Source organism: Lissotriton vulgaris, chromosome 12, assembly GCF_964263255.1.
Source record: "Lissotriton vulgaris chromosome 12, aLisVul1.2, whole genome shotgun sequence".
NCBI lineage: Eukaryota > Metazoa > Chordata > Amphibia > Caudata > Salamandridae > Lissotriton > Lissotriton vulgaris.
In genome coordinates, this window is record NC_141700.1 from 37,353,774 (window position 1) to 37,374,904 (window position 21,131).

General features: G+C 46.7%; 1 protein-coding gene across 1 annotated transcript; it reads left to right on the forward strand.

Annotated features, from left to right (window-relative positions):
- The first annotated feature begins 2,184 nt into the window (after positions 1–2,184).
- On the forward strand, positions 2,185–16,178 carry F2RL3 (F2R like thrombin or trypsin receptor 3). Its single transcript, XM_086946937.1, has 2 exons — positions 2,185–2,336; positions 14,800–16,178. The coding sequence occupies exons 1-2, from the start codon at positions 2,222–2,224 to the stop codon at positions 15,894–15,896; spliced, it is 1,212 nt and encodes a 403-aa protein (XP_086803063.1). The 5' UTR covers positions 2,185–2,221; the 3' UTR covers positions 15,897–16,178.
- Positions 16,179–21,131: the final 4,953 nt, after the last annotated feature.

Here is a 21,131-nt window from a genome sequence, read left to right on the forward strand (position 1 = left end):
CTTGTGAAGACTTGGTTGTACTCTCAACTCTAATCCCTCCGTCCCTCACTTTGCCTTGCATCAGCGCTGGGACGCCTCTTTGTCGAGGCAGCCATGCGCTTTACAAGTATTCTAATCTAATCTAATCTAAATGGCCTTCCACCCATTCAGCATATGCCTTCAAGTGCAAGTGATTTTGCATCTGGTGTTCCTCCAAGAACGTAGATCCTGCTACTTGCCAAGAAGATGTCATCCTTCCCTATCTTCTCCATTTGGCAAAATCTGGCTTGCAATTTTTTCCATACAAGTCCACTTGGCTGCTAACACTGCCTACAGGCAATGTCCTTCACAAAGTTAATTTTTCAGAATACTAGTACTTATTGACTTTCTTGAAGGACTAAAGAAGGTTTTCCTTCCTATTATGCGTCCTTGTCCTCCACTGGAATTAAACACAGTCCTTTCATGTTTTATGCAGGCCCCTTTCTAACCTATTCATAAGGCGTCCCTGCAGCCCCTATCCTGGAAGCAGCTTTCCTTGTAGCAATTACATCAGCTTGTAGAATTAGTGAAATTCAGGCTTTATGCTCTCATAAGCCTTACACTGTCTTCCACTCTAACAAAGTATTTATGAGGACCCACCCTAAATTCCTTTCCAAAGTAGTCTCTGACTTTCATGTCAATCAAACAATTGCATTACCAACTTTCTTTCAGCACCCCTCAACTCTGGCTGAAATAACTCTTCATTCCCTGGATGTGAAGTGAGACTTAACGTTCTATCTAGACAAGACTCGTGACATACGTAGATCAGACCAGTTGTTTATAAATTAGGGCCTGGTCCACACAGGTTTAGCTACTTCCAAGCAATCCATCTCTCGATGGATAGTGTCTTGCATTCTTTTATGCTATTAAAAAGCTAACAAGTCCTTACCAGCTAAACCTAAGTCCCACTCTACCAGAGGCAAAGCACCTACTGACGCTTTGATGAGAAATATCCTTATAGCGGAGATCTGCAAAGGGGCTGCATGGAGGTCTGTTCACACATTCACCAAGCATTACTGCTTGTATTCGGAGGCCCGAGCAGATACTCAAGTAGGACAAACCTCCCCCAGAAATGTATTTGAATAATTCAAACCCATTGTCTTTCCTCTGTAGTTTTCCACCGCTCTTGGTGGAGATGGGCTTCCTATTCTTTTCAAACGCTTATGACTAACAATGGAGATTCTCTACGAGAGAAAGATTAGTTTCTTGCCTGTAACTCCAGTTCTCTTGTAGGGGAATCCCTGCTGAAGTCATAAGTGACCCACCCACCTCCCAGGTGGTTAGAACAGATGGGGCTACAATGTCCTTCATCTTCTACCTTTACAAAAAAAGGTCTCTGTGGAAGAGATTCAAGCTGTTTATGAAATCTTCACTTCAAAAGTATCCATTCTCGAGGGTATTTTCCCCATTTTGTAAATGCAATCTGAAGTATTTCTCCAATGTAGCCTGTTTTCTAGGATGCACATTCTGATATTTCTTAAGTGTTTCTGCAGGCCTTCCTGAAGAAAGGCGAATATCTACACATGAGAAGATATTCTAAGACGTTCTCCAGGAATCCCACACATGGGCGGAACTATTCAAACGCTTATGACTTCAATGGAGATTCCCTAAGAGAGAACTGGAGTAACCAGTAAGAAACTAATCCTTCAAGAGCAAGTACACTCCCAGGTGTACCAAAGTACTATCAGAGTTTTAAAGAACTAGTATCAGACTGGGTACTCATTGCGTAGACCGTGGACCCAGGATGAAAGGCTGAGCCAGGCCTACAGTGATTGATACCGTTAAGCTGCAGGTTGAATGCAGATTTCAGTGGCCAGGCGCATTACCTGCTGACTGGTTGGAAGTCACCTGGTTCGCAATCTTGAATATAAAACCATGGTCTGCTCAGGTGGTGTTGGGTGACTGCGTCACATCCATCTCGGGGAACTCTATTCCATCCCCCTCTATTCACAGCTCAGCGCCTTTGAAAGTCTGGTATGGATGGGGAGAAGTCAGTCACATATCAGCAAACGCTTCCATTTCTTTCATGCCAGCTCTGCTCCCTCTATGCTGTTTACCAGGATGTCCCTCTGTGGTCCCCCGCCCCCACCCTAAAAAGACACACGACCGCTGACGTCAGACAGGAAAAGCTCCCTCTGCTGCTGCTGCCTGCCTGTCTGCCAGAGTTAAGAGCCAGGAGGAGAGGAAAGCCCTAATCAGAGCCATGCAGCGCCCTGGCCGGGGCCAGGCTGCGGGGATGGAGGGGCCCTGGGCCTGCCGTGCGGCCCTCCTGCTGCTCTGCCTCGTGGGGCCCTGCCAGGGGGACCAGTACTATGACGGTATGTACTCTGCGTTACTGGGCTGTGATGGGGTGGGCGGATGCCTTGCACTGCAGAAGATGCATCGGAACTTTCCTCCAGATGGGATAGCCCGCCGGGTTCATGCATCATCTGCGCGGATCTGGCGCGCCTTTTGGGATCCTAACTCCGAATCTGTCTGGGGCTGTCCGTCCTCTCATCCTTCTGAGGCGGGTACCGTGATCTATGGCATTGCACCACTTATTGTAAATGGATTGTTTTGGCGCCTCTGGAAAGCAGAAAAGCCCCTTTCACCCACAAATGTGGAGTTTTTTACAAGCCTGGGGAGGGAGGGCGTGGGCAGGCAGGAAGCAGATGCGTGATTTCACAAATAGATGTACATACATGGGCCTGCCTGCCCGCCGAGAGGCGGCTCGGCTTGGATGGCTTTCAGATGTCCCCTTTACCGCCGGCCTGCTTTTACAGAGGCGCCCGGGGCTTTATGCTGACAAGCGGCGGGGGCCTTTTTAAAGGGCACAGGAGCGGCACTGCCAGTCGTCTGTCTCCTGCTGCTCTTTCTCTTGGCCAGTCTGGCATACGACTGACTCTCTCCTTTCCCTTCCAGCCTCCAGGCTGCACGGAGCGATCCCAGTCATTCGAGAACACCCCACGTTTCAATGCAGCTGTCTGACTCTACCGGCCTCCTAGGCTCGACCTCGCCCCTCACCGTGGGACAGTCTGGTATGCGACTACATCTGTCCCAGCTGATGGGCACCAGCCTACCTCTCGACATCCCTAAAGGGCAGAGTGACTTGTCAGTGTCTCTGTGGGTTTGTCCTTCCAAGCAAGCGGCCTTCCAGAGGGACCAGCTCACTCCCTGACAGCCACTGACTCTGTCCTAGCCACGAACATCACAGACGCGCCAGCCTACCCAATGCCCCCCCCCCCCTCCCACCCGCGCCCCCTGCATCCCTGTAAGAAAGGCAGGCTTTTCACTGACCCTGTCCTAGCTACCGGCCTCCCAGAGACAATCCCGTCGATAGCCCTACAGGACAGGCCGGCTTGCCACCAACTCTGTCCCAGCTACTGGCCTCTCACAAATACAAGCCTTCCATCTGACATCCCTATAGGACAGACCGGCTTGGCACCGACTCTGTCCTAGCTACCGGCCTCCGAGAGCCACAGGACAGACCGGCTTGGCACGGACTCTGTCCTAGCTACCAGTCTCCGAGAGCCACCAGCCCACCTCCTGACAGGACAGGCCGGCTTGCCACCAACTCTGTCCCAACTACTGGCCTCTCACCAATACAAGCCTTCCATCTGACATCCCTATAGGACAGACCGGCTTGGCACCGACTCTGTCCTAGCTACCGGCCTCCGAGAGCCACAGGACAGACCGGCTTGGCACGGACTCTGTCCTAGCTACCAGTCTCCGAGAGCCACCAGCCCACCTCCTGACAAGACAGGCTGGCTTGCCACCAACTCTGTCCCAACTACTGGCCTCTCACCAATACAAGCCTTCCATCTGACATCCCTATAGGACAGACCGGCTTGTCAGTGACTAGGTTCTAGCAGCGCATCCAGCGCCCTGGAGGCACAAGCCTATCTCCCAAGGCATCCATAAAGACTAGCAGTTTACTCACCCCACCCTGTCCTCCAACCACATTCGGGCAACTCTCCCAAGAACCACAGAAATCGGCTCATAGACCTGAAAGTAGGAAAGTGCTAGGGAATATTCTGAACGACATGGGGCCAAACTTAGCAATATTTTGCACCGAGCTTGCATCAAAAAAGTGATGCAAACCAGAGCAAGTGTTGATTTTGGGATTTAATTTCCCCAAGATGACGCATAAAAAAAATCTATTTACACTACTTTGTATAGAGGGTCTGTACCAAGTTTCAAACGTGGGTATTCTCATGCAATCACCCTTGGGTTTGAGGCAAGCTCTATTTACACTAGAAAGGCACCAACTTATCGCCTTCTTGAGGCACGCATTACGTTAGAAAACCTCTTTCTTTCCTCCAAACTTTTCTAACTTGGACGTTCTCGTCTGCGAAAGGAACTGCAGTGTGACCATTCTATAAGACCACAATAGGATTTTCAGGATCGATGGACCCGGATGTCCTGAACATGGGATCTAAAAGATGCCCTGCTGTGTGTGAGAAGTTGGCCTGATATGCAGTGCTCACTATTCTAGTGATCACTATGTATCAGTCCAAACGACCCTTATTGATGATTGGTTGTAAGTCAACCTTATAGACCAGCTATCCTAGTAGCATGGACAAGAGCAGTCTTTAGGCTAATCTCTAGAGGGCGTGTCAAGCCAGCTGTTATACCATCACATATACCCCTTGAACACCAAGTGAAAGGACACCACACAAGTTGTTATGAAAATAAAAGGATATTTATTTAGAACACAACAGCCCTGGACTCTTTATGAGGACAGGGTGCTAAGCACAATACAAAGCTCTTAAAGAAATACTGGGGCACGAAAAATCATATACTACAAAAGTGGAATGCGAAATTACTAGCAGGTAAGTACTACTCTCAGAGACTTTGGAATCGCTAGGCCTACAATGCTGAACCCTTAGGTTAGAAGCAGGAGGTCTAGGAACGCCGCGTGCAGAGTGGAAACTCTCACGCGTAATGCGGGACAAAGTCTATGAGGGCTAGTAAATGCAAAAGTTAGTGTTCTCAGGCGAACCCGACTAGGTAGGTCAAAAACGAAAGTGGATCTAGACACTTAGAGAGTTGGTCTACGCTGGAGCACCGTGGTACTCGGTTTACCTAGCCCAGGGGGCTGCGGCTGCATAGGGTACAAGTGTCGTCGGGAATCTTCGTTGACGAACCAGGAGCCTGAAGGGGAAGTTGCTGGCAGGCGACCAGTGAAGATGTTCCGGGCTGATCCAAGGACTGGGTCAGCTGAGGAAGAGTACCTGTAAGCAGAGGGGACCAAGTTCTGAATCACTAGCCAGGGATTAGGTGGGCACCAGGATGGCACCGGACGAGGTCACTCAGCCAGGCGAAGAGGTGACACTGGATTCTGCTGCTGCACGGACCAGGGGCGCTAATGTCGACCAGGCTGGAGGTCTGCGAGCTGTCCCACGTCGGATGTCTGCTGCTGGCGATGCTGGATCTGGTGAAGGAGGCAACAAGCCTTAGCTATGGCAAGCCCACGTGGCGACACAAAATGGCGTCTTGGGTGGACCAGGAGGGTCCGAGGAAGGTCTCCTTCAGGAGGAGCCTAGGGCCAGTCTAGAGGAGCTAGACCAGCGGTGAAGTAAACGTAGGACGTCGTCAAGAGGGTCACTAGCCAACAGGCAAGTGACCGGACAACGTGGCAAGCGACACAGAAGCGAAAGGGCCCCACGCAGATCTGGTGGATGCTGGGGGGCTGGTCTTCGTTGCTCGTGCTGCTTGGGGTTGGGGCTTCTCTTACCCCAATGCACCCCCTCGAGGGTCCCTCGGCGGTCGTGCTGGGTCAGTGTCGTGCTGGTTCTGATGGTCGCTGGGTCCACTGGGCTCGTCGCACCCACGGTTCTCAGCTGTGCTGTAGAGGCAGGTAGAGGTCAGAGAGGGCAGGGAGTCCGGGTCTCGTCGTGCTGGTCGGTCTGGTTCCGGAGGAAGGATGTCTTAGCAAACCGCAGATACTTAGTTGGTGCCTGCTGCTGCAGGGTGACTACTCCTTAGTCACAAGGGAGAAATCTTAGGAAGAAGTCTTGAGTTCCTTTCGTAGAAAGTAGTTTCAGGATTCAAAGATGATCTAATTTGGAAGGGCCCCCTCTCCCACCTTTATTCTAACGAAAGGGGCTGGTACGGGACTAGGTCCTGCCCATGGGCGGGACCAGGAAGGGGGTGGTTACACCCCTCTCCCATGCCGGACTTTCCCCAGCTCAGGGGCTGGTGTGCCCCTGGAACTGGTTCAAACTGGCAGATGCACAGTGAGCACCGGGGTGCCACTTGCAGTCACCTTCCTATTCAGCCCTGCCTACCTAGGATACACAAAACCCTGTCTGGGATGGTGCTGGCTCCGCCCCTGACAGGAAACCCTTTGTCCAAGCTCACCTCGCTGGAAAGACTCCCAGCTGTAGGGGGTCAGACGTGTGTCTGTGGTGGCAGCATCCATTTTGTGATGCTGAGGCTCGAGTTAACTTTAACCGGGGTTCACAGTTACATACATGTCGTGTCCCTCTAGAAGGGTGGAATGCTAACCCCGTCGCCAGAATTGGCGAGGGGTTAGTATTCCAATATGTATGACACCTTACTCGACATGTTTTGATAAAGCGATACCAAAGATAGCAAATAACCGCGAGGATTATAATGCACTTAAGAGTATATGGTACGCGTTATCATAGAACAGCTATTAGGATTTGGTTCCGCAAGCAGCAGACGGGCTCAGCTCATGCCAGAGCACCTTCTCACATAATTCCAAGCACTCTGCCTTCAGGATTGTCAAGGCCTGCCATAGGAGTGACTGATAGGAATACATGTGCCATTTTAGGATTAGATATAGGTATACTATATCTACAGCAAAGGGTGATTACACCACTTTGCCCCAGCTGCCGTGCAGCCAGTTGTGTCAGATTTAGATGGCCAGCCAGGGGTGGCATAATACATGCTGCAGCCCCTGGTAGGCCCTGGGTACACATATGCCCTGAGTTACAGGGTCTGATAAGGTGGCCCAGTACCAATTGGTAAATGCACCTAAGGTACACATGTCAATTTAGTGAGAGAACAGCTAGGCTGTGGGTCTGATTGGCAGGCCCACAGCCAGGGAAGTCGTAAACCAGTGAAGCAAAAACCAAAAATCTGGGGTGATCATAGGATTGCAGACCCTACTCTCCTACACTATGTGCAGAAGATGAAAGTTCATTTGGGAAGGATAAAAGTCTCCAAAGTTTAAAGCGCATTACTGCCCAATGGGCTGCTCCAGCCAGAGTCGATTATATTATTTTACTAAATTACATATTTCTTCTGCAAATTTGGCCAACTTGGAGGTCGGTGTGTTAGGGGATTGGTAAATCAAACTAAAATGCTGCACAATACTGACTTAGCACGCCGAGGGTAATCGATCACACTCAGATTCAGAGTGAAAAGATTCAACCAAACGGAGAGACAGGTATAAGTGACAAAGGTGGCCCTGCATCCTTCTTCATATGGTTGATCTGACCTAAAAAGTCTGCAATCATTAGAGGCCCACGTATCCGTCGAATGGGTGCAGTGATCAAATAGCCTGGTTTCCATCATGGAGAGCATTTTAACATTAAGTTGTTCAAAAAGGTCAGAAATCAAGTGTCGATGAGCAACGGCCAATCGAATGCTGCATAATAAGAGATACTGTTCCCAGGACATTAGTTCAGGATGGGCAGAGACCTTTAGTTTCCGAATCTGCCAGATTTATTAATGGTTATTCACTTCACTGTGCCATTGCAAACTGAATTCCTCTGTTCAGTATTTGTATCTTTAATCTATAAAATATTCCAGTGACACACAGTGTGCTTTTGGTTCCATCTACAGTATTGCTGCTTTATAACATTTGAAGATAAGACATCTTCGCAGTTCTGATATTTTAATATTCTCTTTGCATCTCTCCTTCTCACAACGACCTACTGCCTTTTCTCAACACTTAATTATGCTTCAATGATGAGTTTAGATGTTGTTTTTCCTCCCAATGAACGGCGGTCTTCTTAGTGTGCCTTTACATCTTGGGAATGCATTAGCCCCCACCCACATATTAATCCCCTCTACGCACTCTTTAGGTGCCACTGACATGCCCTTCCAACTGTGTACACACCTCTCCTCCTCTTAAGTTTACCCCATGCTTAACTTATCAACTAGTCACATCTTTGACACCTGCAGCAACCTTGCTTTATTCAAAAACTGTTTGATTTTGATTTCCTTCACCCCTTGCTTTCTTTCCTATCTTCTTATAAAGTTATACAACTTAGTTTTGGTTGGGTATCCCCTTTTTAAACATTTTAGTACATTAATTTCAGAACAACCATAAAAAATAAAATAAAACATACAAAGGATCTTTCCAATTAAACTTTCCAAAATTGTTATGCAAGTCAAAGGAAATAAATTCAATGTTATTCAATTTTCTGCTGTGTACCCTGTAGCATTCCAGAAGGTGCATCCGTATCTTGACTTTTATTCAACATTTAAATATGCCCCACTGGCCCAGGTCTACAAGCAGTAAGCAGTACCACGTCAATTTCCACACATTTGACACACACGTCCACTTGCAATGGGAAAACATGCCAGAGACCTCTTTTAAATCACTTTATGCATGCCTTTTGTCCCGCTCTCAAGCTTTGGGGCCCGGCCTCTTTGTCATCGAAAGTTAGGACCTTGGGATTTTCTTGGATACTGATCTCTCTTTTTCTCTTTGGATCAACAATGGGAAAAAGGGGGTAAACATACAGAAGTATCTCCTTCAGAGAATCCGGCCACGCCTTGACATTGACCACAGATTTGAACTATTGGAAACACTTAACCTGGCACATCTTGTCTACTGTGATATCATCTACTCTGGGCATCCAAGCAACAAAACAGTTGGTCCCAAACACCTTAGAACATTGCCTCAAGGCTTTGCCTGAAAGTTCTCAAGGACCACCCCTTCACATTCGCCATCAAAGTACTCCATTGTTCCCTAATAACGGCAAAATAGATTTTATGGTCTAATGCACCATTTGTAAAGCAAACTGGAGCAACTGACATGTATGACTCCAGTGACTATCACATCACTATGCCACAACCAGGGCCCATGCACTAATGTGCACCCATCGACAATCATTTATGAAGATGGAACTTGGTGTAAGATCACTGGAAGTACAACAACACCTAATCTCTTGAAGGCCCCAAGTCCTAAACAGCATTCCACACCCAACGGCATGCAGTTCAGAAAATGTTTGAAAATGTAATTATTCAGGCTCACATTTGGTGCATTTTAACACAGAGCTCAAGGCGTAATCAGCACATTTCAAATGCCATTAATAACATATAAGCCTGGACTCTTTCTTCCTTGCTATATCATACTGCTGCATCCATACCTCTCTACCAAGCTCTCTGAAGTAAATTAAAAAAGGGACGTTGCGTTTTACAGAACTTTTTAATAAATATATCAATAACTCCCCTACCCTCACCTTATGTAGCCATGAAAGTGTTTGCCAATGAAATATTCCCATTGTGAAAAAAAATGCTTTTTATTTTGTAAAATTATTTCCCTCTAGCTCTGAAGTCTCTAGGTTAGATAACGCATGGCTAATTATCCTTTTGCTACTGGAATTGCTTGCAGTAGAATGACCCTGCCCCTTTCCAGCAAGTGTCTTCCCTTCCCCTCCCAAAGAATTAAAGTGATTTAATAACACAGCAAGACACTCGCAGGTAAGAGCCCTTGCCCTACATTAATAACCTTGAGGTCTGAGCTTCTACTGTCTTTTTGTCAGGACCACTGCTGAGACTGGGGCTTGAATAACTGAACAGGTGAAGATGGTCTGTGTGGGGACAAGGCAAATCGAGTGGAGGGGCTAACATGCACAGGGAAGTAACTGAAACCTGGTCAACAGCAGGATAGAAGACTGGAACCGGTATTCTGGACGGGTACAGGGTAATGTCAAAGACACTTGGGGGACACCCATCCAGCCGCGTAGCTGGGGGGGGGCGGTCCGCCCCAGGCGGCACCTTTTTTGAGGCGGCCCGGCACTGGACTGGAGGCCCGTTGCGACCGCGGCGGCCTCTGTGTCAGTCGTGAGGACGGTGACCTGACCTGCTTCACACTGCAGACTGCCGCTGCATGCAGTGCACACAAACGCGGGACTTAGTTTTGGCAATATAAAGTCCCGCGTTTGCACTGTGCGGCTGTGTCTGCTGCCTGCAGTAGTTACCGTCCGGTCGGTAACAGGAGTGAGTGCATTACAACATTAGCGCAGCCTAAGTTCCCGCTCCGACCGTTGTTGGCCCCCCAGCCTCGCTCACACTAGTCCTCCAGGGCCGTCAATCAGTGGTAGCGCGCGCGAGCGCAACCAATGACGGCCCTGTAAGGACATTTTTGGCAAGCTCCCGCCTCGCACCGTAGCAGTGTGACGCGTTACGCGCTCACCACCCTCTACGCTCGCCCCTCGTCGTGTCGAGGAGTCGAAGTGCGTGCCGACCATTCTTCCTGCCTGACTGTCTGTGGCACGCAACTATAAAAGAATTCATTAGAGGTGAGAGAGATAAAAAAGAATAAAGAACCGTCCAATAAGAATGAATGCACCGTGCACGAAGGCACCAAGTTACCTCTTGGAGACTCTGGTTCGTGGGCATGTTAAACCTGCTTTATTCTATTAATTGGTATTTGGCACGAAGGCACCAAGTTACCTCTTGGAGACTCTGGTTCGTGGGCATGTTAAACCTGCTTTATTCTATTAATTGGTATTTGGCTCGAAGGCACCAAGTTACCTCTTGGAGACTTTGGTTCGTGGGCATGTTAAACCTGCTTTATTCTATTAATTGGAATTTGGTTTGATTGTCGAGGTTTTAGTCGCACAGCGCTGTGCACGAGTTTTTGGGCGCTAGGCAGATCCACCTCATCTCAGCAAGGTTCCCCAGAGCCTGTTGGTCTCTGTCTACCTCTGTTGCGTTTGATGCGCCTGGGTCCTTTCCCTGCGCCCCCACCCACCAGCTCTGGGCCGAGCCTGCTCCTCCGTGGGAACCGGCTAACATTTACCTTTCCCGCTTTCCCGGCCCTCCTGGCGTCTTTTACGGTTCCATCGGCGGCTGAATGAACTCCTAAATTGAAGTGTATATTTCGCTTCTTTCTATGGTTGTATTAAAACAGTGGGGGGAGAGGAGTGGGGTGGGGGGGGAGGGCGGGGGGGGGGAGTGGGGGTTGTGGGGCCCCCGAGGACACCGTTCCCATCGCCTGCCTCTTGGAGTGTTTGCAAAGGGCACAGAATACCTTTTAGCCATACTATGCAAAGTGCATCTACCTCCCAAGCCTGTATCGTGTAGATTCCCAAACAAAATATCCACAGCTCTGCATTGTCCTAGGTTGTGCAAAGGTCTACCCAACGGGACCCACGTTTTTGAGTGTTTGAGTTAATATTCTGCATACTATGGGGCTCAATTGAAATTCCACTGAGGTTGGGAAACTCATACTGAGTTGACCTGCTCTTTTGTTAAATTTTCCTGATAGAATGCTGATATAGAGGCTAAATTCTGCTGGGCTCATACTGCAATCGAGAAGCTGACTAGAGATTTTGTTCTCCCCTGCATACTAACATACGTTTTCGCTACTTGATTGTCTGTTCTCATTGGAACATCTTTCCCTTGTATCTGTGTCACAAATGCCTTTAATGCTAAGAATATATATTGTTGTCAGGTTCTCCAGTTGGAGGAGTGAACTCACTATTACGAACCGTTTTTCCTGGACTTGCTTGTCCTCCAAAACTGCTGCCCAACCCATGTGGCTGGTGTCTGTTGTTATCACTACTGGTCTTGCTGACTGCAGAGACATTCCCTTCATCAACTGACATTCCTCTAACCACCACCTCATGTCTTGTCTCAGACTGTCCACTACATGCATAGATCGGTTCATGTTGGGAGTTATCAGGTCCCAGTGGTTGAAGAGATGCTACGCTAGACATTTCAGATGAAACCAAGACTACACTTGTCACTGCTGACATCAGACGTTGGATTTTCAAAAATTGTGCTGTTGTCACATCTGTTATAGGAGAGAGTGTAGCTGAAAATAAAGTGACAAAGGAAGGCCTTCTGGTAGAAATACTTTCCCCAGTTTGGAAATGGGCTACCACGAACTTCTAATCTTGTGCCGGTACCAAATGTGAATTCTTCCAATTCAGTAGGATGCAACATTCTTGTACAATCTGTCTGATCTTGACCATTTGATAGAGAAGGTGCACACATTAACCAATCATCTATATATGGAAAAATGTGAATAGCCTGTAGTTGTAAATGAGCTACAACAAGTGCAAGTCTCTTTGTGAAGTCTCTCAGAGCTGCTGATCCCCCCACATCCCCCCCACCCCCGACCACGGGGCCTGCCCCGAAAAGGCCCTCTTTGCTGCTTACCGCTTGGAACTAGAGGAATGATCAAACACTATATGGATGCTATTTGAATGGCTGTAAGAGTTTCGTTTGTTCAGCTGAGCTGACAGCTTAATGAGGACAAAAAGTTTGGGTCTTCATAAGAGTAATTGCTTTATTTGTGGTTTTTGTGCTGCTCCGAGCTCCCGGTGATGCAACCAAATATGTCTTCTGGCCGCAGTTAGAGCTTTCAGTGATGTAGAACCTGTGCAGACTTTATTAAAGATAATATCAGACAAGTACCTCTGCTCCTATCAACTCTGATGCTGTAAATGTTTCATACAACTTATGAGAATCATTTAGTAAAGTGTGTTTAGCGTACGTGGCGTATGTGGCTGCTCTAAGAACAAAATAGATTGATGCATATGCCCTTTTATATATCACACTATTTGTCAAGGACATCTGATGGCAACGAATCTTCAGTCGCCAAAGAGAGAGACATATTTTGCGCACCTCTTTCTCTGGCTCTTTAGTGACTGATGTTGTTGGATGCTGTCTTTTTTGGAAGTCTGCGGTGGGATGGGTGGGTTTCGATTCATGTGTCATAGCTATCGCCCTTGGCTCTTTTGTCCATTTGCTCTGATGCCCGGTATGGATGTTAAATGTCCGTTGCTGAGCCACTGACACATGACCTCAGGACATATGAATTTCCAAGAACAATGACAATGACAATGACGTTACTAGAGGTAACTATTCGCAGCAATACTACGTGTCTCTTGGAGACACGGACATCTTTCAAGTGCTCACCGTCCTTTTTCCCCAGCACCCCCCACGCCCCCCCCAAGGGGCGGCATTCTGAGGGATAGCCCCGGGCGCCACAAGCTCTAGCTACGCCCCTGCACCCATCAGCGCTTATGGAGCACCAAGTTAATCCCTGTACATAAGACACCAAGCCTCAGAACTCACTTACACCCTAAGGTAAACGTAACTTCGTTTTGAACAGAAACACAAGAGGACAAAGGGAATGGAACACGGAGAACAGAATTCAGAAACAGGGGTCAGGAATGGAAAGGCTGGATTTTCAGAAAAAGAAAATGAGGCTAAATGAATAATACAGATTCAGGGGTCAGGACCATATTTTAAGAAACATGAACTGGGCCAAGCAATAGAAAATCCAGAAAGAGCAGACAGACCAACCTAACTAACTATACACGGTCGAACACTTCCCTAACAAATTACTATTTGCAATAAAGCATTGCCCATAACACTTTCCCCGGTAAGCTTATGTTTCGTAACTAGCCTGTCCAATGCTTCTCATGAGAATTCTCCACCATCTCTTGCACACATTCCCAACTCTGCTCGGAGTTCTTAATTCTTGAGAAGGAGATCTTACTGTATCTTTCACATGAGTAAAATGGAAGGGCTAGGTCTCACACTCTGAGCCACACAGAAAGCACACATATGCATTCAGTATCAATACCTCATTATTATTTAGTGGTTTTTCACACTTATTCAGCCACCCATGGATGACCTTTCAAATAATGGGCAATTGTTTTCCTGTGGTGCAACCAACGCCCCCACATAGGTACACTGGTGAGTTATTCTCAAGACACTTACCACCTCTTCACACTAACTTTATGCCTGCTGCACAGTGGATTCCTACAGGTGGAGTTGGCGTCTAAAACTAGCAGTGTAGTGCACACAACATACCCAGAACATTTCTGCTGTCACATCAGGAATCAGCTGACAGCAAGACCACACAACAGTCCCCCACCAGAGTTGGCACCTGGCTACTGGACAACTAGTCACTAAAATAGAGTGCCTCAGACTGACAAATACCTCACTTCAGAATGGGTGGAACTATGACTTTTTGTTGTGAGTTGAAGTGACACTGTTCAGACAAGTCAAGATAACACATATATTCATAGATTAAAGCCCACACAGTACATCCCCCACGTCAAGGTCGCTTTTCCAACAGTCCTTTAACCTTTTGCTTTTATCATTCTCTCAAATTAACTTTGATTCCAAAGTATATATTTACAATGTTACGGAGATTTTATAAATCAACAATTCTTAAAAACCATAAATAATAGATTGGGTGGAGGCTTTGTTTAGAAGGAATGCAGGATGGCACTGAAATTCAATGTCGATACTTTCTGAGTAAATAACTGTACTTCTAAAATACCATAGTCTAGACACATAGAAGTCTTTAAAGTGCACGTGTGGGATAGATTCGATCTGAGCAGGCTATATTTGCCCTTGAAAAACGAGCCACCAATGAGTCACCAAACTGAAGTTACCAAGTATGTCAAGGGGGTTTAAGTCGCTAATGAAAACCAGCAAGCGAGTCAGGATTTGCATAGAAATGTATGTCAGGTGTACTACTCAGATGCACCAGTTGTCTTCTTACTGCTGTGATCGTCCATTTCATAAGAATGCAAAATTCATATCTTGCACATGTCTGTCTCCCTACAGATTATTCAGGTGAAAGCTTTGAAAATGACTCAAGTACATCTGAAGTCACCATTTGCATCCCACGATCGATACCTGGACAGGAAGTCATGCGTGGAAATAAGACTTTCCTCTCCATCGGCAAGTCCACCAGATTGCACCTCAACAGCTCAGTCATTGTCACTGTGGTCCCTACTCTCTACACCTTGGTGTTCATGGTTGGCTTGCCTTCCAATGGGCTAGCGTTTTGGATTCTAGCCACAAAGGTGAAGAAGATGCCCTCCACCATCTTCCTGATGAACCTGGCAGCAGCTGACCTGCTCCTGATTGCGGTGTTGCCCTTCAAAATCTCATACTACTTTCTGGGTAACCATTGGTTATTTGGTGAAGCCATGTGCCGCATAGTTACCATGTACTTTTATGGGAATATGTATTGCTCAGTCCTACTGCTGATGAGCATCAGCATTGACAGGTACATTGCTGTTGTCCATCCGTTCTTTTCCAGGTCATTCCGCAGCAGGACCTTTGCCATTTGTATGTGCGTGGCCATTTGGCTCATTTCCTTGGCTTTTACGTTGCCACTGACTGTTTTCCAACAGTCTTACGACCTGGACCAGTCTGACCTCACTCTGTGTCATGATGTTCTGCCTAGAAACGACCTCGCTGGGTACTTCTTTTACCACTTCGTTTGCTTGGTCACACTGGGATTTCTGGTGCCATTGCTTATCATACTTTTCTGCTACGCATCTGTGGTCAAGGTGCTGATCGCCAACGGTGAAAAGTACTCATATGCCATCAAACTCACTGTTTTGAGCCTAGTAATCACTGTGATCTTATTCACACCTAGTAACGTGGTGCTACTGATTCACTACTCCGAACGTTGCCTGAGTCATTTTGGGGATTTGTACTTCATCTATATGGTCTGCCTGGCTTTAAGCACCTTTAACAACTGTATTGATCCGTTCGTTTACTATTATGTGTCAGAGGAATTCCGTCAGAAGATAAGACAGAAGATCCTGAGAAGCAGCAAGAGGACAATCACAACCACTCAGATGTCAAAAGGAAACCTTCCTGTCTGCAGGTCAACCACCACCACCACCACAACCCACTCTCTGGTTTGAGACCCAAGTCAGATACCAATCTGAAAGAGTTCTTTTTGTTCGTTGATGCATCTTTCCATCATTTTTTGGGGCTGCTGAAATCAGGCTATCATTAGTGTACTCACCTCTTGGAATGTAAAACCCTCCCGACTGATAGGGGCATTGAAGGGGCCACGAAAAGACTTACAATACAAATTCTAATACTATGTTGGGAAAGTTTCCAAATGCATTACCAGAACAGGTCGTACTGGCAAAAGAATGGAGTACAGACTAATGAATAAATAAAGTTAAAAGGAAAAATAATTTGTAAGACATACCAGCGTTTATTTATCTTTGAGGGTGAATTAACAGAGCAGGGTTTGTCTTTGGACAGAATAAATACAAAACAATACAGAAACGAGGGCATCTGGTTACAGAAAGCAACCCCTTCCCTCCACTGTCCACCAGAGATGGGGATAAGATTACAAACAAGGAGTAGATGTGATCATAAAAAGTATGGACTCTGTGAACTTTGGGTTAATACAGTGAATGGGTTAAGAGTGGCAACTGAAACCATGCTTTCAGTATTATAGAAGGATTTATTATAGACATTATAGCTGCAAGGCAAAAGGGAAACATCACAGTTTTGTATTATTCTGTGTTTACAAAAATGTTAAAGACTCAGGGGCATATTTACAAGGAAATGAGGGAGCACGGAGCTGCGGCAAATGTTCAGTGCCACGCTCCGCCATTTCCAAAATGCTGGGATGCGCCTGTGTTTCATCTAGCTCTGGCACTACAAATGACTGCCTAGCACCAACACAGACATCCATACGCCAAATTGCAAGGGTGCCAGCATTGCAGTAAAAGATTGTTTACGTGCAGGTAGGTGCACAATGGTGATTTCCAATTTCTATGTGTGCTTCATTCTGCAGCACACATAGAAGTAGCAAATCACCATTATTTAACCTCTTCCGTGCTCATGGCGGCCGCCGGCAGTCATGAGTCATGGTGGGCGTGTGCGCACCACGGGCGGGGGCCGTCCGAGCCACGCCCGCGAATTGAATGTCCCAGCACGACGGCAGAATTCGCGCCACAGTGAAGAGGTTAATGATTGTTTATGTGGAAGAGTACCCTATTTACAAAGCGGCGTTATGCCAAAAAAAGTGGCTTAACGTACCTTTGTAAATATGTTGCAGGGCATTGTGCCGCTGGAACATCAAAAAAAGTAATGTTCCGGTTGCACAAACCCCTGGAAAATATGCCCCTCAGTTTCAGTACAGATGAAAAGGGTATAGTAATATGCTTATGTATTGAGCAAAACAATAACACTTGCTCACAAACTCATGCATATACACACTGTAGCATCCCTTAACCCCACTACTTCAAACGGTCAACATTGTGAATTTTCTAAGATCATAAGAACACATATGCGCACAAAAATGTCACATCCATTGACTAATACATGTATCTAATAGGGTCGGGAAAAAAATAGACCTCGACCTACCCAATAGCAGCACAGGGGAGAACTTTTCTCAACAGACATAGACCCTGCACAAAAAAACTAACTTGCAGCCTCACCCACCCACTGCCAAATGCCAAAAGCAACCTCTCTTTTCCACAGGTGAGGTCCCTGCTCACCTTGTCATGGTATCTCCTTGGTGCCCAACAACCTGAACTGAGATTCAGAAGGTACTCATCCTGTAATACACAAACAAAACCAAGGGAAATGTCAGAGGCCAAAGAATGATAAAGGACATTGAAGCCCGTTGGTAAGTCCACTATAGAGGTGTAAGCACACAATCATGATAAGACAAAGTTTGATTTGGCAGTCCAGTATAAGTGAGAGTAGCTACGATTGGGGAGTGAAGTTTACAGATATGGAGAAGTGTCAAGTGGTATACCAGAGAAGAAAGAAAGGGAGCTGCTGTCCATACATGAGATATATCCCTTAGAGAGGTATAGCCGGGTAGATGGAGGTTTATATTTAACCTTAGGGTTTGTGGGAGCAATTTGTGATCAATTAGTAGCAACATGAGGATCGCGAGAGCTAAATTAGGGCATGCTGTGGGCTACTCGCAAATCTGGAGGGCTTTATGAGGGTCTCTGAGATTTAAGTGGGATATTCAAGCTTCTTTTGGAAACATGTGAGCATCTGTCGAGAAATTAGAGGCACTGTTTGAGACTGCACTAGTCTTTGGAGATTGTGAGGGTCTTATGAGATAGGTCATGTCATTTGTTTGCTTGTATGATGCTTATGTGTAATACTGATGCCACTCAAAAGGCATAAAGACATAACTGGTTGTTTATATAAAGTGGAAGGAAATTCACAACTTGTCTTTGAGAATTGCACCTGGCGGGTGCATTAAACACGAGTATGACTATCATGCCTACACACTGGACTGACTGAGTTGTTTCACTGCCCTCCCTCTCACTTACCATTTTCCTTGGATTGATAAGGTGTAAGGGCAGTCTGGCTTAAATCACTACATCTACGGCCCTTCTCTCTGGAAATTGATCCTAGTAGTCATCTGTTGTCCAGTTTCATAAAGTATAAAGTATTAGAGCAGAAAGTAACCCAGAATTGTAGCGAAGCAGAGTGTCACAGACCTTAACACCATCGATGCTAGTGTTAGTTTCCTCCTGCGCTGATCCTTTAAAATTCCCATTGTTCATGACGAGCTGGGCTCGTCATCAGTGTTTGAGGAGGCTACACCATGACGAGCCCAGCTCGTCATCAGCCTCGAAGGGGTTAAAAAAAGAATGGTTTTTGTACTTGCCTGTCGCCATTTCCAATTAAGGGTACAGACAGTCGCCGCTATCTATGCCCACATACCCAACCATCTCCTACCTAAACAGGCAGCTTGTGGTGGTGACAATCCATGCAGTACCCTATAAAATCTTTTATCATCCACAGATATAAAAAGAGAGGCAGATGGCAACATTTAAAAGGCAAACTGGCCATTTCGTCCTGGCCTCTAAGAGTTCCTTTTCTAGTCATCAGAATTACAAACTGCTGGTGACCCATGTAAATCAGCACATACAAAATAAAGAAAACAAAATGACTAGGGTGGATTTTTTCCTCAAAAATAATTGTTTAATTTTGTAGTTAAATATGTCAACCAAAGCAGCCAAATAGCGTGTAACTTAGTTACTTTTTTCAGCAGAATGAACAGGTGCCCTCTCTTTCGCTTTACTGACATCAGAGAAATATTTCCAAGTCTTTTGTAAAGCTGACCACCAACTAAGAAGTATAGGTAATCATAAACAGCAGCTCAAGTATAGGTCATCTATCTTTTTTTTTATATTGGACCATACATGGAGTTGTTCACTTCCTAAGAGCATCGATCAGCGCAACTGTGTTAAGTTAGTGTTTGTGGGATTGATAATGATATGCTATGTTTGACTGTTAGTAAGATTCAGCTAGATGCTCAATTAACTCCAGAAAGGACTGTAAATTCATCTGTGAGAAGAGATATGGTGGGTGGGAAATTAATGATCCAAGGTGGGGTGTGGGTTTTAGCTAGTGGTAAGGGAGTATTTTTATATTTAATCTCCTGACAGGGTGCTGCTTTCTGGTGTTCTCCTTGTTGCTCTGTTTTTTAGATTTGGAGCTGTCTTAAACTTGTCTTAGAAGTTACATTTTCAGTTATGTTTTGAGGAGTATGTTACATGGTTGCATACTCAAAGTTTGGGGCAGAACTTTCAATAGTGCTAGGTTATGAAAGCCTGCACTTGTGATTCAGTCTGGAGATATTGTTCAGATAGTTAACATCTTGCTTAATCCGCTGCTCAATCTCTCCCTAACTACGGGAGAGGTACCCCCGGCGTGGAAACATGCTTTGATCTTGCTGCTACTCAAAAAGCCTACTTTAGACCCCCTTGTTCACGCTAACTATAGGCCGATCTCCCTTCTTCCTGCTCTGGCAAAGGTGATTGAGAAACATGTGCAGCTCTCTATTTCCAACTTTATTGAGAGCAACAACATTCTACACGATTCTAAATCGGGCTTCCGGGCTAATTTTAGCACGGAGACAGCCCTGCTTGAGATCACTGATGCCATCAGAGATACCCTCGATCTTGGGGGGAAGGCTATTCTAGTTATGTTGGATTTGTAAGCGGCCTTCGACACCGTCCCTCATGACGGTCTCCTTTTAAGACTCTGGGAGATCGGTCTTCGGGGGCGGTGTGGGACTGGTTTAAATCCTTATTGACCGGCCGCCGACAAGTGGTCTGGGCACCTCCGTTCTCCGCTGAAATGCCGCCGCTAGAGGTGGGGGTCCCTCAGGGGTCCATCCTGAGCCCCACCCTTTTTAATATCTACATGGCCCCTCTGGCGACGGTAGCGGAGTCCTTCGGTGCCCAGATCATATCCTATGCTGATGACACCCAGATCCTTTTTACGTGTAAGAAGGGAGAGGTCTTTGATGGTAGGAGGATCAAAGACTGCCTGAGTGCGGTTTTTGACTGGTTTCGGCGGCACAGTCTGAAATGCAACTCCGACAAGTCGGAGCTGCTTTTTTTCGGCTGTCCGCCTGATCCCAGCTGGAAAACTTGGTGGCCCCAGGATATGTTTCCTCCTGATGCGGCCTCTGTAAAAGCTAAAAACCTTGGCGTGTTGTGTGATGACGGCCTTTCTTTCAGACCCCAGATCATCGGGCTGTCCGGAAAATGTTTTGGCATTCTGAAAATGCTCCGGAAGTTTCTTCCGCTGCTGTCTCTGCAACACAGAAAAATCGTCGTTCAGGCTTTAAAAGGGTTGCGATTGGACTACGTGAATGCCCTTTATCTAGGGCTGCCTAAATATCTGCTAGCCCGTCTGCAAATTGTGCAGAATTCGGCGGCAAGAGCCACTTTTGGTCTTCCGCGGAGGGCAAAAGCTTCCGAACTGCTCAAGAGATTGCATTGGTTGCCTATCTCTAAAAGAATTACCTTCAAGATCCTGACCCTTGCTTTTAAGGCCCTTCATTCAATTGGCCCTAAATATATCGGGAAGCGCATGGCCTTTTATGCGCCAAGGAGGACCCTACGGTCGGCTTTGCTGGCCAAAGCCGTTGTCCCGCCTATCAGACTGGCCCGAGTTGGTGGTCGCTCCTTCCGATATTTGGCTTCACGTGGTTGGAATGAGCTTCCTGTCTCCTTGAGGAAGGCCAACAGTCTCCTTTCTTTTAGAAAGGAGTTGAAGACCTGGCTTTTTTCTGTATGATCTCCTGCGGCCTCTGCGAGTAGCGGTGTTGTGTTTTCTTCCTCAGTTCTCTTTGACAAAGCGCTGGGACA